Source organism: Telopea speciosissima, chromosome 8 (assembly GCF_018873765.1).
Source record: "Telopea speciosissima isolate NSW1024214 ecotype Mountain lineage chromosome 8, Tspe_v1, whole genome shotgun sequence".
Classification (NCBI taxonomy): domain Eukaryota; kingdom Viridiplantae; phylum Streptophyta; class Magnoliopsida; order Proteales; family Proteaceae; genus Telopea; species Telopea speciosissima.
Window position 1 is genome coordinate 6,039,896 of NC_057923.1, and position 27,227 is coordinate 6,067,122.

At 38.7% G+C, this 27,227-nt stretch overlaps 1 protein-coding gene across 2 annotated transcripts; it reads left to right on the plus strand.

Annotated features, from left to right (window-relative positions):
• Positions 1-10,111: 10,111 nt before the first annotated feature.
• On the plus strand, positions 10,112-26,430 carry LOC122670433 (putative leucine-rich repeat-containing protein DDB_G0290503). Of its 2 annotated transcripts, XM_043867308.1 has the most exons (9): positions 10,112-11,073; positions 11,104-11,214; positions 11,286-14,417; positions 14,502-14,684; positions 15,306-16,149; positions 16,250-16,902; positions 21,615-21,762; positions 21,839-21,920; positions 25,957-26,430. In XM_043867308.1, exons 1-9 carry the CDS (start codon positions 10,783-10,785, stop codon positions 26,057-26,059), a joined length of 5,547 nt encoding a protein of 1,848 aa, XP_043723243.1. In that variant the 5' UTR covers positions 10,112-10,782; the 3' UTR covers positions 26,060-26,430. The 2 variants fall into 2 exon arrangements, with proteins under 2 accessions (XP_043723243.1, XP_043723242.1); XM_043867307.1 differs by having other exon boundaries at positions 11,286-14,684.
• Positions 26,431-27,227: the final 797 nt, after the last annotated feature.

Genomic DNA, 27,227 nt, shown 5'->3' on the forward strand with positions numbered 1-27,227 from the left:
ATATGTCACATCTACCACCATTAAAGAGTGCATGTAAGGGCCTTTATGAAAGTAATAGGGATATATCTCATCACATAATCATACGTGAAGGACAGATCAAAACCCTCCATGGGGTTGTAGGACCCACGTCTCATGGAGGGGTCAGAGTTATCTCCACCTGTCCCCATATAGGTAGCTGATCCGAATTCGTGAAGATGAGGGTACATGTTTGGGAGCGATTGAGACTTGATACTAATGGGAAGGATGTTAAATGGTTAATATAGGGTTATACAATTCGATTAGGTGCAGAGGAAAATAGACAAAAATTGTTATCGAACTACTTATTAAATGATTTCATATTGTGAAACCAAAACCGTTAATACCGTTTATTAACGATTTTTAATTGTTTTATTTATATCAGTATTCACTCTCTTGACGAGTTGTGTTTGTTTATTATAAATTATGTAACTCTTGTTATATATACACACACTCTCTCTCTCACCAACATTCTTATTTATTTATTATTTTTGGGGAAAAGCATGTTGTTTGTTTAGTTTCTACGCCTAGACGTAAGAGTGTGCAAATTTACCATCTCACCCCCTGTGAATGAAGAAACCCAACCATGTTGATATCCCTGCATACGCTTTCATTGGCACCTACATTGGTGTAAGGTCTACACGAATTTATATTCTATACTTTTTTATAAACTATGTAATTTATATTCTATACTTTTTTTTTTTTTACCATCTCACCCCCTGTGAAATCAAGAAACTTACCATTTTTTTTTATAAAACTTATTTGTATATTATAAACTATGTAATTTATATTCTATACTTTTTCTTACATACATGTTTTGACCTATTATATACCTTATAGTACTATACAATCTTTTATTTATTATATTATTATATATACTCACTTATATAATCGGTTTAAATAGTAGAAACCATTTAATAAATGGTTTGCTATTAGTTTCAGTTTAAATGGTTCGATCCAATTTTGATAAACATCTTCAATTTGGTTTTGACACCTTTAACTAAAGAGCTATGACTCTTGATTGAAGGAACCAGATCTTCCCAAAGTGGACCGTATTAACTAAACCTTAACGACTTAACCTACTGGAAAGCTTGTACAAGAAGAAACTGAACATTTGATGCAATCTCTCTCCACTCATAGTGAAAAGAGAATCTCTTCATCCACCCCCATCTGACCTTTTGAATGGATTGGAGAAAAGTATCTCGAACAATGGACAATAGGATTGAGAATTAATAATGAACCCAAAGTCCAATCATACATGAAAAGGATGAGAAGTGTGAAACTATAGTGACCGAAAGTTACATTTTGTATATGTTCACCATTTCTCCAAAAAAAATAAAAAAACCTAACATTTTGTCATCATCAAAATGCAATCCTTCGAATGATCAAAGTTAGGACCCACATCTATTCCACTGATCAAAATTTTTTTCCAACCAAATATTGAGATGCCAATGGGAGAGTTCTCTCTCTTTTATGAAATGACCTCGTTGCCTCCTACGTACGAATCATTTTATCGCACTTCATTGGTGTGCTTTTCAATGCCATAAAAAATTTTAGTTCAAAATTTAACCATTGAGATAAATATGTGGTCCTCTATCCCTAATGGCCACTTGACTGTTTGGCAGTTGGTGAAATATAATCAAGCTTGTTCATAACTGGACAACCATAAACCATTAATCTCTCTAAATCAGGTATTAACCGCTCATCCCTGACCCAAACCAGATCCAAACCAGAATGAGATGGCCCAAACCAAAACTGAAGAGCACCAGAAAACCAGGTGGGTTCACAAGGAAGAATCAAGAATGACCCACCCATGGTTTTAGTGCACGGTATCAGAATGGGTATCGGCAACATGCAAAACCAATATGATATTGATACCATATCAGCCTAGATTGGTTGTATCGGATAAAATTACCCCTGAAATTCCTTAAAAAATGAATTTTCTGATCATTTTACCCCTTATTCGTACCGTGTTAATAATACGATATCGGTAACAATGAATAACAAATATCGAACGATACAATACCGATACTTAGATCCATGGGGCGACCTTTATGACAACAGAGAACTGAGAATAAACGTTACTTTCCATTTAATGATTCGATGAGTAATGAGAGGAGGACCGGTGAGGTGTGATTGTGTGAGAGGGTGGAATTTTTAAATTTCAAAGTAAATGCATTCACCTGTGGCCAGAGGCTGTACCGCCTGTACGTGTAGGGCATGGGTTGGAGGGTTGTAATTAAATTATTTTAAATGTGAACCTGTACGTATTCCGTACACGCACACACATGCAGAGACTGATTCATTTATGGGCCTTAAGAAGCTGTAGGAAAAAAAAATTTGGCCCAATAAATGTTGTGAATAAACAATTCATCGTTTCACGTTAGGCTTAGGTGAAAAGTATAATAAAAAGCTGATGGGCCCGATCAGGAGATGCTTGTAAAACTGCAAGCAGTGGGGTGTAATGGGACCCATGGAATTAAATATTGGTATTAGATCCGTTGAATCGCCCAATCCGATACCGATACTAATATAGTGATATCGCTTTAAAAATAACTCTTTTTATTGAAATTGAGGATAAAACCGTCCAAAATGGGTATCGGCTGATACTGATACATAGTCAGAACTTTATATTAAGGGCAAATTTCTCTAAAAAATTTATTTATTAAAATGGACGGTAAAACCGTCCAATACAACTGATACAAATTGGTATCTGTTTCGGCTGAGATCAATAGGAATCTCTGATACCGACATTAATAACCATGATGGAATCGGGTTTTTTTTTTTTTTTTAAAATATTTTGGGTGAATGACCATCAAGATCTTAGTAATGGAAAAGATCAAAGCTTCATTTCACCCACATTGAAGGAAGTAGTCACTCACCCATGCCGATCTTCTTTCTTTTCTTTTGATAAATCTTCATCGGTGTCTATCATTGCACTTGGATTTTTTTATTTTTTGGTGAGTAATAGTTTATTAGAACACGTGAAAGGCTAGAAATGGTGGAAGGCATTTCGGACCTTCAACATACAATGAGAGTAATGATAGTGGTAGATTTGTGGGTGAAGTGCTGAGCCTTTCTTCCCTTCTCCACAAGCGAAGGAAAATTTTTGCCAAATACACGAAAGAAAATATGTGATATGATAAACATAAGGGAGAGTTTAGGGCCTAGAGGCTCTTTCTCCTCGCTCTCTGCTTCCTCCTCCCAAATCCTACAAAAAATGGTGGAACTTTGAGAAAGAGTGGGATGAGATAAATGGCCTGCCATGTAGACGACAAAGAAGCCCTACTTATTGATTAGATGAGGAAATTTGCTACTTCCTATATTACAAATATCAATACATATTTTGATAAATTCTATTTATTAATATACGAGCAACAGGAACCAACCTATGCTGTTGCGGGTATGATATCTTGTATTCTCTCACTTGCGTTAGTGGGATGATTTCAAAGGGTCGTTAATAAATTTTAGGATTGTATACGTATTTGATAGTGAGGGTTCCTTCTCTAGAATCAATCTAAGAGAGGTGTGAGGATGAACGACTATAACGTTATTCTTCTTCTCATCTCATCGTGGATGCATACAATCTTGTTGAACCACGTAAATCCTTGCTCACTTAGTTCTGCCACGTGACCTATGGACCACAGAGTGGTGTGGATATTCATGAAAGATAATGCCATTATATGTAAATGGTTGAGTGTGTGACAAAAATGCCAACTATTCCTAAGATATCCAAATGAATGTGAGCTGCCGAACCAACCTTTGCCAACATATAACTACTAAAATATGAGAATTCCCCTAACTTTCTGCATTAAATCCCATTACCCATAGATGCAAGACCAACTACTAGTTTGATAGAAAAACCTTAGCGATACCTTAAAATGAAACCCACCTTAAAATTCTGGTGAAGGGCTTTTTCAGCATCTTTGAATTCGCCATGATTCCAAGGGGACCAATATTTATTTTTCACCAATTACTTGGATTGGTCACATGATTCCCAATTTATTGGTTCTCCAATCTTTACTATCTTCTTTTATAAAAAAAAATAAAAAATCTTTACTATCTTCTGTCAAACTCAACAACACAGATATCATTTGACTTAGGGGTGCAAGTTTGGCCCTGTCGGCCCGAACCCGTCTTGACCCGCCCTGAGCCCGAATAGGGTCTGGGTTGAGATATTTGACCCTGACGGCAAGTCAAGATTGAAAATTTCTGACCCTGAGTCAGGATCGGGTTGGGCCAAGATTGAGGCCTCGGGCTAAGCCTGGCCCGGCCCAACCCGACCCTGTTGCAGCCCATTTTGACTACTACAACACAATGTATGCAAAGAAGTAAACATTAGAAATGAACATTCAATTTTGTTAGAAAAATAAAATAAAGGTTAATGATGCATACACCGCTGGTAGATACTATGTGACACTATTTCTCTATTGAAGTATCGATGTTAGGATTATTCCCAAATGCTCTTTCTCACATGTTGCCTCTCCTTTGAGTGATAATAAATTTAGGGGAAAAAGAATGATTTCTGATCGCATGAATCTTGCACCCAGACACAGAAATATGCAAAATTATCATCTCACTCCTCGTGAAAGAAAAATTCTCATCCATGATGATACTGAGATATCATTACTGATATGACGGGTGGTTTGATACCCAAGGTTATAGGTATCAATATCGGTGGCCAAGCCGAAATTGATACCGATATGATACAAATCAGGCCCGGATTGGCTGTAAATCTAAAAACGCTTCATTTCTTGCCAATACTTTCGAACTGTTTCGATGTAGGATATCAGCAATACAAATACGTATCAGCCAATACGGCCATAACGATACCAATACTTTGATCTATGCTAATACTATATTGAAGTGTTCAACCCAAAAAACTGAGTTGTTAGGTGGAGAGACCCAATTGGTATATGAAGTCATCCAAAGTCCAGAAAAGTGTCATTGTAGAATCATTACCAACACTCACCTCTCTAACCGTGTAGGGCCCCTTATAGGAATCATGAAGCACTCCATCCCATGTGCCCATTGGCTTGGCGTGGGAGATGTTAATACAAGTGGGTGCCACCATAACATAATTACATATATCTAGCTGGGTGTATATGTGATAAAAGAAGCAAAGGGTGTACCCAAGGCTCCCGCCACTGCAGGGTTTGGGGGGGTCATAATGTACGCAGCCCTACCTTTGCTTCGCAGAGAGACTGTTTCCAGAAACTCAAACCCGTGACTACTTGGTCACAATGGAGCTACCTAACCGTTGCACCGGGTGATAAAAGAACCAGCATTTCTCAAAAATCAAGAAAATAGTAATTAAGACAGTATCACAAACTTACTATAGATAATTCAAGTCTAGGGTAGAAAGGCTAATAGTGGGAATGCCATCCTCATGAAAGCAATCCAACAGGGACCAGAACCACTGAACCATCATCCTTTTGTTGACAGATAAACCTGATTAGATTACTCTGGTCATCCAATTCTGACCTAGAACATCAAATGGATGAAACACAGAGGAAGAGATCTCCAACTGATGCACTAACCTTCCCTGAATGCAGAACTACAGAGTAACTAATCTCTGTGAAACTAATCAGACTAAGTCAAGAAAGCACTAGCAATTTTTCTTTCTTTTAATAGATATATCTGCTATTAAGTTTCATGATAAGCACAAGAAGTAAGAAGATTGACATCCAAATTCATCACTAGAAGGCTCTTCCTGTCTCCCCTGACTTAAAGGAGACAAAGAGCCCATCACAACAGCAATTTTTACTGCAGTATTATGGTGACAACTGGTTTGGCTAGTAAAACCTGTGGCATGCAGTTACCAAGACCAAGGATTGAGTCCCACCTTCCCCTCACTATCCATCAAGAAGGGGAAATAATAATTACTATAGTTATCTGATTTCAATAAAAAATTAAGGTTCTTAATTGCCTTGACAGTCAATGATTTGCTTATTTTCTTCAATTTTGGTGAAATCCACACCCTCCTTATTGCATAGTACCTTTGTTACAGGAAAAGGAGATAGAACATTAAACTTCAATGCAGACAAAACTTGAAGGAATCTGTCTAGTGTTGTACAGAAAAAACTCTGGTTACCCAATGTGTATACCTAAGGATGGCTTAACATCCCATAAGGCATTTTTATTTAATGAGACATCCCATAAAGCATTGATGGTGTAGAAGAAGAAATGGGTAAACTTAACTGAAAGAATGAAAGTCAAGTTTGGGTGGTGTTGTTATCCTCATGACTCTAACAATCTTCATCATATCCAGATCCAGCCCTGAAAACATCCAAAACACAAATTAGTATGTTGCAGCAAATGCTTGTGTAAGGATACCCTGGGCTGAATCCAACATTGTTGATACCCTTGATCCCCATAAATCTTTTGTTTTGGGCTGTGTAACTTGATTCATTTTACACTGATCCAGGTCCAGCTGAAGGGAAGCCCAGTGGGCAAGCCTTGGTGCAACGGTTAAGTTGCGGGTTCGAAACTTGGAAACAGCCTCTCCTGCAAAGCAAGAGGTAAGGCTGCGTATATTTGCCCCTACCAGACCCTGCAGTAACGGGAGCCTTATGCACTTGGACAATCTTTTATGATGTATAGAATTCTTAGTCATTCCCAGCTCTGTATGGGAGATATGGAGGGAAAAAACAAAAAAAGAATCCAACATTGTTGATACCCTTCATCCCCATAAATCTTCTGTTTTGGGCTGTGTAACTTGATTCATTTTACACTGATCCAGGTCCAGTCGAAGGGAAGCCCAGTGGGCAAGCCTTGGTGCAACGGTTAAGTTGCGGGTTCGAAACTTGGAAACAGCCTCTCCTGCAAAGCAAGAGGTAAGGCTGCGTACATTTGCCCCTACCAGACCCTACAGTAGCGGGAGCCTTATGCACTGGGACACTCCTTTATGATGTATAGAATTCTTAGTCATTCCCAGCTCTGTATGGGAGATATGGAGGGGAAAAACAAAAAAGAATCAGGTCACTTTGTCAGTTCCTACACAAAATTCACAACCATTTGATCTTTTATACATTCTTTTGGGTCAACAAGTTCTCCAACTTGATCAGGGCTCTTACAATTTTCTAGCCATTCAGAATTCTACTGTTTCCTGTTACACTGGTACAGTGAAATGGGACAAATAAGATTGGTGTTATACTGGTATAGTGAAATGGGAAAAATTCTCCAACTTTTACTTGCATTTTGAGACATTTAACACTAATACATGCAAAGGCATGATAAGCCATAGACTTCATGAGTTTTCAGCTTGGGAGGGATTGGAGGACTTCAAAAGTGGAGCTCTACTTTCCAAATCAACCTTTGAAGAACGCAATATTTTTGTTGGAAGGATATAGGACATAATGTTGGAACATGAAGAGGAGGTCAAAGAAGATACACCTACAAAACAGAAAGGAATTCAGTTTTTTCACTGTAATTAATCTGAGAGAGGTGTGAGGATGAGCGGCTGTAACCCTATTCTCTATTGATAGTGAAGTAGATCGATCTCATCTCACCGTGGACGTAGGCAATCTTTCTTAACCACATAAATCCTTGTGTGCATTGTGTGATTGTTTTGTGATTTCCATTCTTTTTTTGTATCGTTTTAGGTTCTCGTTTTCTACAGATGATTTGATCAATTCCATTCAGTGTAACCTTTTACTTCTAGTTGGGTAAGAAATTGTTCAGTTACTAGTAATTCAAATTTGGAGCCATCAACAGGATCATAATGAGAGGGAAAAAAAAAACAAACAAATGAGCCACTCTTATAAGCATTGGGTGAAAGCTTTTTGAAGACATTTTTGTGTGTAGGCATAGATGATAAGTTTGGAGACTTGCTTTTTCCTTTCTGAAAATGTGAATTCATTAGGTGGGTCATCCCTCCCTGATCGCGAGTGTCTCAACTGTCGGTGGGAGAACTCCCATTTGAGTAGTAGTGTCCGGCGAGGAACGATTGATTCGCATGTGATACATTTTTGGTCGAAAAACTTTTACCAATTCCAACAAATTTTCCTTTAGCCTTGTTGAAACTTGTTCAAATTATATCCTTTTGATTTCTATATCGAACATATGCTTATGAAGTTCTTCCAACTTATTGATTGACACTAACCCTAGATCCTTGCCCCTGAGAAATAAATAATACTTTCTGCTCAAGCTCCATCACTACATGAGTTGAATACTACTTAATCAAGTAGAAGGGCCAACCTGAAAGCACCCAAATAATTAACATTTAAAAAACAAATTGGATTTGACACACCAATTCCAACATCCTGAACATGAAGCTTGTCCCACCAACCTAATGATCAGTTCTTACCTCCCCCACCAACCTAATCTAGTAGATGATTGACTGGGAATTAATTTTATAAAACCACCTTCACAAAAGCAAATGTTGCTTGTCTTTAAAGCAGTTTCTTGCAACTAAATGGAAGTTTTATATTACTGACCATAAGAGGCTTGCTAGAGAAAAAAGTAGTTGAGGAAACTTTAGAGAGGTTAGTAAGGCAGGAGGTGATGCTGCAAAGATGATAGCCAAATGGGTGAAGTTGCTTGGAGAAGGCATCAGCCAACAGGGAAACCCTTGCTTGGTGCTGTTGGGAAGCCCATGAAATGTCCCTGCTGCCCTCCAATGTACGATACCATTTTATAGAACCTCGTAGGTGAACTTCTCTATACCACTTGCTCAGAGAACCCTCTCTCTAATAATGATAAGGGGGAGAGTTTTCTGTCCGAGAACGTGACCCCGCATTGGAGCACACGAGGAAGCATCAACGAGTAAGGGATTTCTGCCTTTCATGGGGGGCAAGTGGTCATTTATTGTAAGGGGCTGTGTCTAGGCACAGGAGCCACACTCTTGGACATGCTCTTTTTCCCCTAATAAAAACAGAATGTTTTCTTGTCCAGGGGGCATAGCCTCCGCTAGCACCCCCTATTGATTGAACCCCTAGGTAGCACTCATTGGCTCTCACTTGCCTGTGTAGCTTTCGCTACTGAGCAGGAAACAAACTCCTCAATAATGAGGAAATAAGAACTACCTGGCAACGTGGCTTCCATGCCCAGACACATTCCAGGGTGAAATGACGGTTGCATCCCTCGTGAAATGCTAAAATCACATCCATGTTGATGCTCTCACTCGTGCTATGAATGGTCCTCGCATTGGCATAGGGACCACGCTACCAAACAGAGAACCTTCCTCATCCTAATAATAATAATATCTGCCAAGTTTGTGGATCAAATCCTACCTAACACCCCCCCCCCCTAAAAAAAAAAAAAAAGAAAGAAGAAGACTATTATTATCCTTTCTGAATTTAAAAAAAAAATCCATTCCCAATTAAAAAAACAACATAGAATATGAATGAACAAATTCTATGATCCAAACAAAATAAACCACTAGGGAATGCCATATCGATAGATAGAAGTTTCGCCTTTTCATGGGGTGTGGCGATCATTTTCGCCTGCTCCTTGTGTTTGGGCACAGGGACAGTGTACCACATGTACTCAATGAGCGTTTCTATTTTCCATTTTCTTAAAAAAAAACAAACGACAGAAAATATACATAGTTGAATTCTAAGTTTGAAATTTGACATATAACCAATCTATATCATTTCCTAAATGCCCATACGATTAAGGTTACCATATCATTCTTTCTAGAGTAAAACTTGATAATAGACTAGAGAGTTTTGCTAAACTAGTAAACAGCCTAGGTGCCCTTCCAACAGCCATCTTTGATTTTTCCGATCACAGTTGTAGGTATCAATATAAGTCGATAAATACATATCGGTATCGGCCATGACCGACCGATATGGAATTGGTGAAAAGGCTCTGAACCCTAGATTTTAGGTTTAAAAAGTGAATTTGTGATCGTATACTGGACCAATACAGACCGACACAGGGGGATGGTGGTCGATATTTCGTTTCGTTTCGTTTCAGGAATCGGGACTCGGGACCAGACATAATTCATAAACAACTGAATGTAAAGGCGATCTCATCGATCACTCGAAGAAAATTGACGGTTTTTTCTGTTACAACTTACAAGGTGACCCAACTCTTTCCTCGTCTTTCAGTTTCTCACATTTTCTTATTGTACACTGTAGAGGGTCTAGTTATTGTTGTTAATCTGTACTAACTTGGTTGTTCTTCCTCGGAGAGCTTTTTCAGTCTTCACCGCTTTCGAGGTGGTAATCCGAGCGCGAACAGGCTACAAAATCTAGGGTTTCGCGAGGAGATCTGGTTAATTTTCTAATTTGGAAGTGCAATCCGAGTATGTTTGGTCGACATGTCTGAAAATTCTGAGAATTATGCTTCAGAACATGTCTTAGAATCTCCAGGCTCTCCGCCAACTGGAAGCCAAGGGTTCGATGGGAACGATGGAGGTACTGGATCTGCAGAGCTTTCTGCGGAAACTGCTGCCTCTCCAGATCCAGGGTTGTTGTCCGGCGATGCTGCAAGCTGTTCTGTTGAGATATCAGAGGGCGCTGATGGGGATGGCTATTCGGTAAAATCATCTGAGAACCAGCACAACCTCATAGCTCAAATGCCTGCTTCACCTGAGGAAGAATCAAGCCCCCAAACTGAACATGCTTCTGATACTCAGCAGGTAGCTGTGGTCTTTGACAGTGAAACAGCGAATGCTAATGGAAACGAAATTCCTGTCGAGGATAAATCCTCGAGGGGTGAGGGATTCACGCCTGAGACGGAACAAATTACGGTAGTTGACAAGGATTCCCCTGTTGATCAGGTACGGATACAATCATACATTGGAACTCTCAATTCTTCATGTCTTTTTTACAACTCTTAATCCGATTTCATGCGCCCCCACCCTCCTCCTTCTCTGAAAATGAAACTTTCACTCTTTATTATAATAAATGTATTTCTCCTCCGCTAAGAAATGTCAAAACTCAGGGCGAAGGCAACCTCAATGAGGATGCAGGGAAGGAAGACATGTTTGTTGATGCGCCTGACGAACTAACTGTTTATTCTGGGAGAAATACGGACGAACCCGTGACTGTCGCTGACACCCTGGAGAGTCCTCTGAAGAAGCTGGATATCCATGAAACTCCATTTCAGGTGGTGGAGGACGAGGGAGAAGGTAATCAGGCGGTGGAGGACGTGGGAGAAGATAATCGCTTGATGGATGAACTGGCACGTTTGCGGGCTTTGTTAGACAAAGTTGTTGGTGAGAAAGAAATCATGGAACAGCAATATAAGGTACCTAATTATGGATTGCATTATTTTTACTGCTAATTTGATTCTTATTAGACTCTGTGCTTGTCATCCAGGAAGAGCAAGAGTTGTTTACGAGAGAACTTGCTAATATTCACCACCAGCTTGAAGGTCTGACTTGTCAGCATCCTTTGCTTGATGATAACAACAAATCTTTCTTTGGTTCTTTTCCTCGAGCAGACACAGGAGATAGCGTGGACATGCCTCAGGTTTCAAACTCCGCATTGCAAATAATGGTTGGTGACTGCTCCAAGTTTATCCTGCTTCTAAAAGGGGCGCTAGATGAACGGCTACTTACTGAGGGCACAATGAGAGAGCTAAAAGCCGTTCTTTTCAAGAAGGATCAAGAGATTGAAGACCTTAGTGCAACAAGTACTGAGCTATCAGTATCCCTTGACATTGTTTTTTCGTATTTGGGGTCGCTTCAGAATATGTGGCTTCAATCTTTAAAACAACAATCTGAGGTTCAGCTTGAAAGGGACCAGCATGTCCAGGGTGTCATGAACAGGCTGGTAGCTTCTCTATCCACATTACTTCAGGAGGATGATTTGTTGGATGACTCTCTTGATGGGAAAATATCTTGTGTTGAGAAGGGCATGTTTGTGATGATTGAGAACAATAACAGGTTCCTTTTTGAAATTGACCAACTTAAGCAGTGTTTGGCAGACGTCAAGTTGGATGTTGGAATTCCTGAAGAGAAAGAATTTGGAGCTATTTTTGGTATAACTCGTGATGCCTTGCTTGAATCTAAAAGGAAGGAAATAGATTTTCTTGAGAAATTGAATCAAATTGAAAATGAGAATAATACTTTGTTGGAGCAATTAAGCAAGGAAAAAGAAAAGTTCGAAGAGTTCAATGCAGAAGTAAGCAAAATCAAGACAGAACTTGAGCAAGAAAAGTTCAGGTACAACACTACCAAAGAAAAGCTTACCATGGCTGTCACAAAAGGTAAGGCTTTGGTTCAGCAGAGGGATTTGTTGAAGCAATCTCTAGCTGAGAAAACAAGTGAGCTTGAAAATTGTTCGCTTCAGCTACAAGAGAAATCAAATGCCCTAGAGGCTGCTGAAGTCAGTATGGAGGAGTTGGTCAAAAGCCAAAATTTGGTGGCTTCCCTTCGGGAATCTTTATCACAAAGAGACATGGTTCTTAAGGAAATTCAAGAAGTTCTCTCTCAAATAGACATGCCTGAGGGTTTGCAGCCCCTGGATACTGTAGACATAATTAGATGGATTTTGGATCGAAGAAATATATTAGAGAATGTTTCCTTGGAATTCCACAGACTGAAAGATGCCTTCTCTTCAATTGACCTGCCAGAAACAATATCTTCTGATCTTGAATCTCAAGTCAACTGGCTTTGGGATTCCTTTTCCGAGGCTAAAGATGATATCATCAAGTTGCAAGATGAGAGTGCTAAAACCCAGGGACTTATTGCTGCACGTGAGTCAGAATTGTTGGAAGCACATAATGAGATTGACCGGTTAACTGAATCTCTTTCAGCAGAAAAGCAGGAAAAGGATTCTCTTCAGGTGGGCCTGGAAAATCTGATGCACAAATATGAAGGGATCGTTGAAAAGGTGTATCGGGTCTCATCTGAGAAGGATCAGATGATGAGAATGATTCAATCAGCTTCTGGAATCATAATAGACAATCAAGGGACAACCAATGAATCTTCCTCTGACATGGTTTTGATCATAGAAAATTGCATTGCGAAGATCAGAGAACAAGTTAATGCCTCTTTTGAGTCTTCTCATGTTGAGGTGGGGAAGTTTGAAATTATTCAAAGTTTGTTGTACGTAAAGCATCAAGAATTGACGCTTTGTGAGAAAATACTAGAAGAAGAGCTAGACAGATCGGAGATGACTAATCTGTCAAATGAAATAACAAGAGCATCTCAAGAAATTGCTGCATTGAAAGGTGAAAGAGATTCACTGCAAAAAGATCTTCAACGATCAGAAGAGAGATCTTCTCTACTTAAGGAAAAGTTGTCAACTGCTGTAAAAAAGGGGAAGGGACTAGTTCAAGAGCAGAAAGGCTTGAAACATTCTGTACATGAAAAAGATACAGAGATTGAAAAGTTAAAGCTTGAGTTGCAGCAGCAAGACAATGTATTAAGGGATTGCAGAGATCAGATTAATAGATTGTCAGGTGATATAGAACGTATCACAGCACTAGAATCCGATCTTGGTGCCATGAAAGATCTAAGGGATCAACTTGAGCAAGAGAGGGAAGGCCTGAAACATTCTCTGCAAGAAAAGGATACAGAAATTGAGAAATTAAAGCTCGAGCTGCAGCAGCAAGAATATGTAGTAAGAGACTGCAGAGATCAGATTAATAGTTTGTCTGGGGATCTGAAGTGCATTTCAGAACTTGAATCTGATCTTGGTGCTATGAAAGATAAAAGGGATCAACTCGAACAATTCTTGGTAGAGAGCAATAACGTGTTACAGGGGGTAATTGAGTGTATGCATGGTATTGTTCTTCCAGTTGATGCAGCTTTTGAGGAGCCTGTTGAAAAGGTGAAATGGCTTGCGAAGTACTTCCATGAGTATCATGCTGATAAGACTTGTTTAGAGCAAGAGTTGGAGAAAGTAAAAGAGGAAGCCAGTTCTCTGGGTAGCAAATTTGCAGAGGCTGACACAACTATAAAATCACTGGAAGATGCATTGTCACTGGCAGAGAATAATGTCTCTCTATTTGCGGAAGAAAAGAAAGACATAGAAGCCCGTAAGATTGACATGGAACAAGAACTGGAGAGAGCAATAGAGGAGGCCAGTAGCCAGGCTAGTAAGTTTGCAGAGGCATGTGCAACTATTAAGTCAATGGAAGATGCATTATCAATGGCTGAGAATGCTAAAACTTCTGCAGAGATAGAGCTAGAGAAAGTGAAAGAAGAAGCTCTATCTCAGGCCAGCAAGTTAGCAGAGGCCAACATTACCATAAGGTCACTAGAAGATGCATTATCTGAAGTGGAGAAGAATGTTTCCACTCTTGCCAAAGAAAAGGACAGTGCAGGGTATGGTAGAGCTTGTTTGGAGAAAGAGCTAGAGAAAGTCAAGGAGGAAGCTGCTTCTCAGGCTAGCAAACTCTCAGAAGCTTACATAACTCTTAATTCATTGCAGGATGCCTTGTCACAAGCAGAGAGCAGTCATTCTGTTATTGTTGATGAAAAGAAAACTGCAGAACAGGAGGTAATAACTCTAAATGACAAGTTAACTGCATGCATGGAAGAGTTGGCTGGAACTCACGGCAGCTTAGAAAGCCGTTCTTTGCAGCTCTTAGATCAAGTTAATAATCTTCAAACGCTTATGAAAGATGAATCTTTAATGTCCTCACTGACAAAAGGATTTAAGAAAAAAATTGAGAGCCTAGAAGATATGGCCCATCTTCTTGGAGAGATACATGATCAGCTTGTTGCAAAGAGTATAGAATTTCAGCATCCACCCCCTGGTAATGAGGTAATTACCAAAAGTTTTTCCCCTATAGTAGTTAGCAACGTTAAAGTAGTTACTCTTTGGTATTAACTACATGTTTGACATGTGTTGATATGATACATATTCCGTCTCCTGTGCTTCTCCCAATGACTAGAACTATTTCTGCTCCTAACCTAACAAATCAATAGTCCAGACAGATAATGAAGGAATCCATCATCTCAACCATGTACCACCTTATATTTTGTTAGCAAAGGTGGAGGTACTCCTCAGTTTTGCTTATAATAGATGCAGTGGATGACTATGGATTACTGAGGTTGAAAGAACATATTTTATACACTCTGCAAGTGCTCACAAACATGCATGGTCAGGTTTTTGTGTGGTTGCATTAATTAAAGTTCTACATTGATTACCCCTATTAAATTGGTGTTTAATGGTTCACATTACATTATTATTTATTAACAGCTGCAGCTGTTTATTGAAATTTTAAGAAAGATGCTTTGGGACATTGCGATTAGCATATTTGACCATGATCTGGAATTTTGTTGTCGAGTATCTCAACATGATATACAGGGTTTTAGCTAAGGCTCATGTGAATTATAAAAGGTTTCCATTTGATCAATTTAACAGTTTTTTTTTATTTGCCAGGAAGATCCATATATGGCAAAGCTATCTTCAGCAAACCTTGACAGTATGCCAAATGGTACGATGGTTAATAGTGAGACAAGAGCAGTGGACCTTGAGAATATCTCTACATGTTTGACAAAGGCTGTAGAAGGATTCAGTATGAAAAACAAACTTCTTGCAGACAAGTTTGAAGGTTTTTCTAGTTCAATGGATGAACTTATTGCATTCCTTATAAGTGCATTACGAGCAACAAGAGACGATGTCATTGACATGCTTCAGCACATGGATTCGTTGAATGGAAAAGTAAGGGATTTAGAATCTTATAAAGAGTCACAAGAGATTGTGATTTGTACATTAGAGAATGAAATAGCTATGCTACTGTCGACATGCAGAGATGCTACAAATCAACTGCAGTTTGACAACAATCTACTGGATCTGAGCTCCATTCCAGAACTAGAAAAATTGTACCATGAAGCGAGAGAAAGTGATGGAGATGCAGTGCACAAACAACAGGAAGGAGTTGATGCCAAAGAACATGTTAAGGAGCCAGAAAATTTGTTATTGACTGCAAAAAAAATTCGAAATCAAACTAGACAGTTTGAGAACATGAAGAATGTTCTGCTAAAAACCATTGAAGATTTGCAAAATGGTCTGAAGGAAATGAGGCTAGCCTTTGAAAATGCTATGCAAGAAAGGGACCTAAATCATGACAAGGCTTCTCTGTTAGAGAGTGATTTAAAAGCCCTACAAAATGATTGCAGTGAGATGCGGCATAAACTAGAGGATTATGAGGCCAAGGAAAAGGATTTGAGGGGAAAAGAAGCTGAGCTCTCAACGCGGAACTGTGCTTTAACTATGAGAGAAGGTAGTCTCTTTTGTCTCAATCTTTCAGAGCATTTATACTTTAGGTGTTACTCCTTGATTTTATCGTTTATTGACCTTTTTGTTCATCTTTGGCTTTCCAGAGGCAGATGCACATCTGTTACCAGAAGACCAATTGAAAACTCTCTTTGAAAAAATAAATCGGATTGAAATCCCTTTCAAAGGGTCAGAACAGGAGAACCCTCAATTGCATAGTTCAGATCCTGTCAACAAGCTCTTTAACATTATCGACGGTGTTGCTGAATTACAGCATCAGATGAACCTATTATATCATGAAAAAGAAGAGCTGCAGTCTAGTCTTGAGACACAGGTTCATGAAATTGACAATCTGAAGATGGAAGCTGAAAATCATTTTAGTAACAACCAAGACTCAGAGAAGTTGAAGTCTGAGTTAACTGAGATAGCATTGAGTTTGGAGAAATTTATTCAGAAATTGGGAGGAAATGATTTAGTTGAAGACAAGAAACTTATTGGTGCAAGGGGACTCTTACAAGTACTAGAAAAGCTAGTTACGGCCATCATTGTGGATTCTGAAAGCTCAAAGACAAATGCCCAGGAGCTGAGTGCCAAGTTGCTTGGGAGCCAAAAGGTTGTAGATGAATTGTCAAACAAGGTTAAATTACTTGAAGATGCAATTCATGGGAGGCCTGCTATGCCAGAGACGGTGCAGGAAAGGAGCATCTATGAGGCACCATCATCAGCAAATGCATCAGAGATATCTGAAATTGAAGATGTGGTAAACTTTGTTCTTCTATGTTCTTTTCTGTTGTTTCTTTTTCCTTGTTATATTATCATCAGTTTCTTCAGACTGCCAAGATTGAGAGAGAGACAGAGATGGTTGCATTTTCTGTTTTCTTAATTTGATGTGTTTCAATAATTTACCCCTTGTCTTTGGAGGACTTAAACTATTAGCTTCAATGCATGCAATTGATGTTAGATGTGTGAGTGGCACATTGATGTGTGGAAGGAAAAATCATCTTTTGTTTTTTCCTTTTCTGTTTCCCATATTACGACCTTTCTACTACTGCTCGACTGTTTTATATAATAAGGTGAATAAAAGTGATCCATGGTAATGTAATCCTACATTGGTAGGAGACCAACTAGGAGCCAGTAAACCAGGATCTGATATGAATAGGTAGTCCGAATAGGTCAAAATTAGGGTTAGGCTTTGGTTAGGGTTAGGGTTTGATTTTATGGTTATGTCAAGTCAAGGTAGGGGAGTCTATCAGTGAAGGTCCTGAGATGTTTTGATGGATGGAAGTGTGTAAATTTGAATGGGCAGCAACTTAGGTTTAGGGTTTCGGGTTTTGGAAAAGAGGAAAAGAGGGGAATCTAGGGCTTAGGATGGGAATTTGGGGCTAGGGTTTGGATCGATTATTCCTAGTGTAGGGATGAAATTTGATTCAACTATGGTGTGTTTCTGATGGTTGGATTGGTCTGTGAAGAATTTGGGTAATGGGATGATCTCTAGAAATAGGTGGGATGTTAGGGTTTGAATGGGGTAATGGGAAAATAGCTTGGTTCAAATATTCCAATTGGGCAGGAGAATACTCGATCCAATTATGTGAAGGTGTTGTTAAGAATTTTGGGAGATGGGATGGTTTCAAGAGATGGCTGGGAAAATTAGGGTTTTGGGGTGGTTTGGAGGATTAGGAGAAGAATGGGTATTGATGGGATGATTCAAACTTACTATTGTTGCAAGGGCAGCTCAGTTGGTTAGAGGATCTTGAATAAATCTTGAATCTTGATCTTGAACTTGAAGGAGATCTTCAAAGAATTGAAAGAAAGCTTCAAAAAACCGCCCGGGCTTCACACCGCAAGGTGTTGATTGGATCAAACACCAATCCCACCAACAACTGCCTAGCTCAGTTGGTGAGCTGTGGTGCACTTCATGCCCATGCTCACCAGGAGGTCTCGAGTTCGAGTCTCCTGGCTGGTACCTTATCCCCTCCCCGGTTCGATCCCCCCCCCCTCTATACAAAATATATATTAAGCTCCCTATTCCAAAAAAAAAAAAAATCATCCAGGCTTCCCACCGCAAGGTATCAATCGGATCAAACACCAATCCCACCAGCCTTGATCAAACACAAGCCAAGAAGAGCAGCAAAAGCTTTCATTAATATCAAAATTCGTCTTCAATACTTGCCCCCCTTACAACCTTATATAAAAGACTCAAAAATAGACTCCTACACTAAAAAGGAAAGGCCTAACCCAATCCTTAACTTATTAGGTAACTTAAACTGACTAGGAAACGGAAATAGACTCAAAACAGAGTCCTAATCCAGCCCCACTAAACACTTAAAAGAAAACTACTAAAATCACTTAAATTGGACCAGTGGTTCAACACAAAACCCCAAAAAATAAATAAATAAAGTATAGAGCTAATCCGTATGCAACCTATGTACCCCTACGTTAGGTCCATAAAAGTGACTTATTCCCATCAAAATAAGCCTCTTTTGGTGATGGCTGCATCACATGGTTCTGGTAAAATGCAATTGTTGGACCCAACCAAACCGTTAGTGCTTGGTTTCATCTGACACGGTCTAAGTCAGTTTTGAGTCTTTTTGACTGTCAAACCTATTTATAAAAAAATCATTGGAAAAAAAAGAACGAAAAAAGACAAAACAACCTGGTTATAAGAAAACTGAAAATTGGTTGGTTAGATGCAGATTTGGCCCTCATCTAGTTTTTGGGGGACTTTGAACCATGGAGGCATCCAGTTCTGGTCTACTTGACCACTAGATCTGGGTAAGTCATGGAAGATACCATGCCAAACTGTTCATGGTAGGGAAAAGTTGCAGTACGTTGATAATGATATTTTCATTGAACTTTTCCTATCAGGTAAGTCATGGAAGATTGCCTGGAGCTGAGAAATTTCTTATAAACCTTCTTATTCGTCCTTTTTGAAACGATGGAAATGGAGAAGAGGGAGAGAGAGCTGGAACACGATAGGCATTGAATACCTCTATCATGGACCAGCCCCTTCCTACATTACCAAGTAACCAACTCTTAGTAGGAAACCAACTAAGAGTCTGAGTCTCATTACAATAGAAGGAAATAACTAAAAGCGGAAATAACAAACTAATTACAACTCAACTACTCAGCATTATCCCAAGGTACACTATCCCATTTAACATTATCCTAACATTCCTCCTCAAGCTATAGTATATATATCTCCCATACCCAGTTTGTAACAACTAACAACCACTAAAAAACACAGGCCCTAACAACGCCTTAGTGAACATATCGCCAAGTTGATCCCCTAAGGTCATAAACAAAGTATAAATCAGCTTCTGCATAAACACATTTCTCACAAAATGATAGACAACTTCAATATGCTTAGTCCTCTCATGAAAAACATGATTACTGGCAATATAAATCACAGCTTGATTAGCACAATACATCTTCATTAGTTTAGCAATTGAAAACCCCGACTCTTGAGTGAGAGACTTCAGCCGCATCATTTCAGCTTTCGTATGCACCATGGCATTGTATTCAGCCTTTGTAATAAACCGAACCACTATGGTCTGCTTGTTATACTCCTCTAGGTCACAAGATTTCCACTAACCCAGTGAGCATCAAAGTAACTTATAATATCAGTATGACCATGATGCCGATAAACACAACCTTTCCCAGGAGCATCTTTGAGATACCTCAAAATACGACGGTGGTCTCCCAGTTAGCTTGTTTAGGTGTTTCCATGAACTGACTAATCACACCCACGGACAATGTAATGGTTAGATAAATAAGTCTTCAAATAAATAGCATTTGTTGATGTTTATCCGTAAAGCCTTTGTTATCACAGGCTCCAAGCTTCAGATGAGGATCCATAGGAGTATCAACAGGCTTAGAGCCTCACATCCCTGTCTCGGAAGATCAAGCACATACTTCCTCTGAGACGAACTGACTTTTCAATACCCAAGAAAAAAACTAAGCATTCCCAAATCTTTCATCCAAGGTTTAAAGTATTGGTATTGGGTATCATATCGGAAGGGTGATTTTAAGAGACGTATCGTATCGTACCGTATCAGGTATACGTATCGTACGCTAAAGACACGCACAGAAATGGTCAAGATACACATGGAAATACACTTTTGGAGCACAAAACAATATAAATAAGCAATATCTAACATGTGTAATGCATAAACACTAAAATGGAGAACAACGTATAACGAGACAAGAGACTTTCATTGATTTGAGTACAAATCCTTGCAAATGATCAAGTTTGATAACAAACTTATTTTTATTTAAATCTATCGGTATACAGCCAAAAATAGGATAAAAACCCATGATTTAAACACAAAGATCAAGTTTTTTCTGAAACCTACCTTTTTTCTGTGAAATCTCCTGCAATCTCTTATCTCAAAAACAAAATCATAGTTTGGTAGTCACGTGGACCTTTAATTGCCATATCAACATGTTTCGGTTGGTATCTACCGTATCGGTATGTATCGAGCTGTATTGGTTTGTATCGAGCCGTATCGGCCGATAAATACTAATACGTATCAATACTCCCACAAAACCTTTAATGTACGTATCATAAGTATTGTTACATATCGGTCTGTATCGTATCGTATTAGTCTGTATCAGCTGATACAATATGATACCAATCGAGACATACTATTTTATAAAAAAAAATATGTATCAATATGTATGGTATCGGTATTGATCGATACCGTATTGTATCGGTCCGTATCGTATTGTATCAGTCAATACTTTAAACCATGCTTTCATCTGAAAATGGCGATGCAAATATGCCTTAAGGTCCTCAATCCCAGAAGAGTCATTGCTAGAAATAATGATAGCATCCACTTACACAACCAGGATAACCATCTTGGACCCCCATTGACGAACAAATACAGAATGATTAGAGAAGCGCTGCGTGAACCCATAAGTACGAATGACCTTACTAAATTTGTCAAACCAAGCATGAGAGATTGTTTCAATATAGTAGTAGCCTTGTGAAGCCGGCAAACCTTTGATGCATTCTCCCCCTGAACAACTTACCCAGGATGTTGTTCCATATCATGGTTCCACATCTACTCTAATAATTGGAGAATCAATCATTGACTCATCACATGTAATCAATAATTGTCCACTCATTCTTCTGTGTGCTTCAGGTTGGCAGCATGCATATTTAAGCTTGAACCTGTCTTGTTTCATTTTCATGCTATGTTGCTAAAAGTCTGAAATATGGCTTTACCTAGATAGGGTGAAATTGAGGAACATGATTTGTATAGTCTACAATGAGTTAGAATGAGTGTTTCTTGACTGGAGTTGAGGTTGTGGGCTTATCAGGCCTCATTATGGTTGCTTCCATGTCATTTGTTAAACACTGCCTCCATAATTATTAATTCATCTATTTAATGGTTCCTCATTCTGTGTTCCATGGTTCATGATAGAGAAGTTGCATCAACCTTAATGTGTCACTTGCTAATGCTTGTACAGGGGTCTCTTGGAAAGAAATCAATCTCTCCTGCTTCCTCTGCTGCTCATGTGAGAACAATGCGGAAGGGATCAAGTGACCACCTAGCCCTCAATATTGATTCTGAATCTGATCGTTTAGTCAACCACCTGGAGCCTGATGATGACAAAGGTTTAGATGACTTTCTAGTTTTCCTTAGCAGTTCATTCAAAACTGTTGTTGTTAATTTGAAGCTTCTCTTTTGCAGGTCATGTATTCAAGTCTCTCAATACTTCCGGTCTCATTCCAAAACAAGGAAAGATTATTGCAGATCGAATCGATGGGATCTGGTAAAATATTTAACTTGCTGCATTTTTCCTGCTTTCTATGTTTTAGTTACCAGTTGAATCGCATGTGTGTTGCACTTGCACATTAGTCTTTGTTATAAAAAGAGTAAGAAAATTATATTTAGTAGTTGATAATTTGTTATTTGTTGAATATATAGTCTGAAAGAGTGTTAGTTTTATTTACCTCGTGGCTAGATTTTTATATCCCATAACTTTGAGTGCACTTGGTACTGTGGGTATACAAAATAAATTTATCATTTGTATTACAAATATTTTTATGGGAGAGGCAAGGGGATCATTTCAAAGAGGGGGGAGAGAGAGAGCTGGCGCTGGCTGGCGGTATGCGGGCGGTGTGCCCAGGCTTTTCCCTTTTTTTATTTATTGAAATGAAATAGAATTATATGTCAAATCTAGTGTAAATAAAAAGACATGAAGTTATGCCTAAAAGGTTATGTTTTGTTTGTTTTAAATCAGGTTTTTTTTACTTTGACAATGAGCTTCGGAAGAAAGTATGTATTACTTTTTGTTTATGGATTACAGTAAATGGTTATAATTTAGTTACAACTTGTATTTCTGTTTTATAACTTCTTATTCTTTTTTTGCTTTGGTGAATTGAAATTCCTTTAAGAGATGAGACTTTAATTTATTAAGGGTTCAATTCCATAGTTTTAGAAGGGGTTTGGAGGTTGGTTGAACTTTGTCTGTTGGAACTGTCATGCAACTTGTGCATGCCAAATAATTTGTTGGCTAATTTTGTGTTTTTGTATTTTTTTCTCATTTTTTAATTTTTAAATATTCTTATGTGTTTTGTTCACTGGGCCAGACAAGAACTGAAATCCTTGACACTCCTCCGGTCTGGTTTCAAAAAGTTTATTCTAATCAATATGACTACATGATGTGGGTACAAAAATTTTGAGGATGATGGGTGTCAATCTAAATCGTTTGTAGCAACTAACAAGTGGGTCCATATGGCCTCTTTGAGTCTTAAGTGACGGTACTGTGTTCTATATAGCTTATTAGTTATCATGGTTACTAGCCCCTTTGCAATTAAGTTCATATTAGTCCTTGGAGTGACAAATCTCCACCAGAACATGAGAAACCCACCAATCCATCTAAATTTTTTCCTGCAATGTTTTGTCATATCTCTCACCATATCATGGATTTTCCCCCCCAATTTATTAGTATTTTAGAGGGGAACCATCGTATAAAAATATGGAAGCTAATATGACTAGTATTATTTCTCCCGCATTTATTTTGCATCAGAAAGATTTACTACTTGATGATTATGTCTGTGGACTAATGTTTTTTTGGGTGAATGTCTGTGGACTTATTATCTATCTACAGAGTGAACTTGTTAAAAAATGCAAGCAGTGTCCGTCACTACCCATTTGGTGTTGATATTAATAGATGCATTATGTTATTGCTTCTAGTTGTGGTACTTATTCTATCATTTCAAGAAGTTTATCTAAAATTGATTTCGCTTTAATTGTATTTCAATCTCAACTCTACAAAGCTTTATCCCAACTAAATGATTGGGTACATGATTCCTGTTTCTCCATTGGATAAAGTCATGATTGTTTTTTACCCAAAGCCATCCAGATCTTTTCTGACCCTTGTTCTTTTAGCTACTTTTGTCTTTTCTGGTAACTTTTTTTATATCTGTCATCTTCATGATTTTACAGTATTTCCATGCTGCACATGAGCTTTTATCCACGAAATATTTCACAGATACCCTTGATTTCATAAAAGACGTCATATAACTTGTCTCTCCTATTTAATATTACTGTAAATTCCAATCTCTTTCTTGGAATTCTTAAAACCTTTAAAAAGTATGCGTAGCCATGAAATGACCAAAATAGAAACTGGAAACCTAAAAAAATCATTTTGCTTCTTATTGAAGTATCAATGATTTTGAGATTTTATGTAGACAAAGTAACTAACTATAAAGAAGCATACAAAATGACTTAAAATACTGATTCTTTTGTTGGATTATATGGGTGTGATAAAATAATTAAGCTATAGATAGAAAGGTGTATATGTGAAACAGTCCATTGTGCTTTTTATTAGTAGTATTTATTCATATATATTGAAGGACCTAGAACCTGGGACTGATTACTGAGGGTATAGGATCTTTTTTTGATAAAAGGGTACAGGAATTCTTCCTTCACCGGATGTAAGAAAGAGAACCTGGGGGGGCACCAGTACCATGCATGATTAATGCACATACAGTTATGGATGCCTGACATGGAAAATATGTCCCGTTTTTGCAGGCCTCCCTCTTTTCAACCTTTTCCTTCAAAAAGAAACCAAATCAACCAGCTAAGTGAAGCCAATGAAGTTCCTGAAGTTGGCAAACTTCACTACCCATATGACTTTCACTTGTTGTCTTGGCTATCTTCTTAGGTATTAATTTGATATAGAAAACCATGATGAGCAGATCCCAAATAGGTTCTGCTTTGAGCTGCTCAATAAAACAGGGGTTCATCTGTACCAATGCTCTGTGTGTGTGGATCTGCTGGAACTGTGACAGTGGTTTGGAGAGATTAAATTACAAGACTCTAAAAGACAATCTGGGTTGTAGTTAGCTAAAGATTTTAAATCCTGCAGACGTGGTTTTTACACAAGAAAAAATATTAGGGAATGAGAGAAAATCTTTCCTGAGAGAAGACATGATCTCCATGCTTAGTGAGTTAGTGTTTTAGTGGAGGGAAGTAGGTAGAAAGGATGATGTTGTGCCAAATTTTGTGCTTAATGACAGAATGCCAGATGCAATTTGAGTTGTCATATTCTAAAGATTGAGCCTGCTTCCTCTTCTTTTTTTTTTTTTTTTTAAACTTCTGTGTCTGCTTTTGTGCATGCATGCCTGCTTGTTGGATTTCAATACCAAGCTGTTTTCTCCTAGTCTGGCCCAAGTTACCTTAATTGCCATGTAGACGCAGCACTTGTCAGTCTGCCTGTAGATGCATCACAATTAGATGTTTATTATCTTTACCAATTGAGTCAATAGCTACCCTTGCATATGCATAAAAAAGAGGGCGTCCCAGTGCACGAGGCTCCTGCTACTGCAGGATCTGGGAGGGGCAAATGTATGCAGCCTCAGCCCCTGCTTCGCAGGAGAGGCTGTTTCCAAGTGTTAAACCCGCAACCAACAGGTTGCTATAGCGCAACTTAACCGTCACGCCAAGTCTCGCCTACTACCGTTGTATATGCATATTGGATGTGATTTTGATTGTTGAACAGGGGGAACAAGTTAAGAAAGCATGGGCCTCCCTCTAGATTCTGGAATACAAGGCCATGGGACAATGTTTCAATAGACAGTCCAGATTGATGATTTGAGCCCGTGTGCTAAAATCCTGACATATCAATGGCTCCAAATGCCCCATTTGCCCTTTTTGGGTATGCTGATTTATTCAGGTCACCTTCAAGAACCTGTTCATGGTCTTGTGGTGCCTTATATCATTGTGCAACGGGTTTATGACTTGAGCTGTCAATACCTTGCTCCTGCGTTCCTTCTGCTGTCCTTCCTCTCATTCTTCCCTTCCCCCCCCCCCCCCTCCTCTATTTTTTCCCCCTAAAGTTCCTGATAGGTTTTTTAGTCTCCTGCTTTGATAAATTGTATTTTTCAAATTTTAAGTCAAAACTCTCTAAGTTTTTTCTGCCGCAAACTTCACTTACAGAACCTCTTTTTCCCTTTTATTTTCTTCATATCACTCACATAGTAACTAGTTCTTTGGGCCTTTTTACTTTGAAACTTTTGACGGTTGCAAAGGGGGGAGTGAATTGGTAAAGATGGATGGAGATATTCTGTGTCTCTTTTGGAGACCCACTGTGGTATTACTTGTAGAATGTGCATCGTTCTAGCTTACCCAACAACCTGAACACCTTCCACAGAAGCTTCTTGTTGAACAAATGATTCTAGGTTAACCATTTTATTTCCGAATAGAAGCTTCCATGCAGAATGTAGATCTAGGTTCAAGGTTTGGCCATATTTATTGATCCAATACTCATTAAGAACTAATTTGTTGGTTTTGCATTGCAGGGTTTCTGGCGGTCGAATTTTAACGAGTCGACCTGGAGCAAGGCTAGGGCTCATAGCTTATTGGATTTTCTTGCAACTATGGTTTTTGGGTACCATTTTGTAACAAGGTCACTGATCCAGTTTCTTTGCCTTACAGCCACATCCATTTGGCAAGTTGTGTATTGTATTTGATGTTGGTTTAGTCATTCTTATATTTGCTGCTTGTTCTAGATGATGTATCCATATATGTCCTTGTTTCTTGATTCTCCGCAACCACATTTTTAGGGATTCGGAGGAATCAAGCCCCCCCCCCCCCCCAAGCAAATGGACAGTACTGTGTCACATTTGTTTCATTTCCCCATGAAATATAAAGATAAGAGGGAAATATGTGATACATGAAGATATCTGTGCAACTGGAGATTTAATTCTTTTATAGCTCTGAGCCAAGACAGAATGGTACTATTCCTTTTTATCAATCTCAGGTTTGATGAGTAATTTTGTCAGGCTGTATTTTCCCTATACAATCTTAAGATAAGTCGCGGGCAGCTAAAAGATGCCTGTTACTAACAAGTGGGATAATTTTGTTTGGAAATTTGATTTCGTGCTAATCCTTTTTGATGATTTTGAATACAAATTATGATTCTAATGTTCTAGACTCTGGACCATCCTGTAGGTGCATAATGCAAAACTGCTGGGGTCATTAGACAGATTGAAGCTGTGATGCAATATTAAACCCTCCTGCTGCAGACCGCCTTAAGTAAGGGATAATACTTAAATCAGTGAAAATTCCTTTGAACTGATGATTGATTCATTCTGAACAGTTCACATTCTAGTGTGTTTGGTTTCTTATCTGCTCCCTTTTTAATCATGAACACTGATCAGTCCATCATCTGAGAGGGGTTTGTTTCTCTTTGGGGTGGAGGGGGGTTACTCGAAAAGAAACCAAACCATAGAAAAGGTTAACGTCTGCCGTTGTTGCTGCATGCACATTGATGATTGCTCAAGTTTAGCCTCCATCATGGATTGAGGAATCAGAATTGAATTGCCGATTCTGATCGAAATAGGCTGATTTTGATTCCAATTCCGGGCAAATAATACTTGATTTTTAGGGTTCAGGTTGATTTAGCCGATTCTGGTGATTTGGCTTACTTGAACCATGGGGTGACTCGTACCTAATTGAAGTCTTGAACTTTGGGCAGCAGGTCAGGCAAGGAGAGAGGTAGAAGTGTTCAATGAATCTTAAAGAATTACAGATCAAGATCATTAGAGGGTAATATTACAGATAACTCACC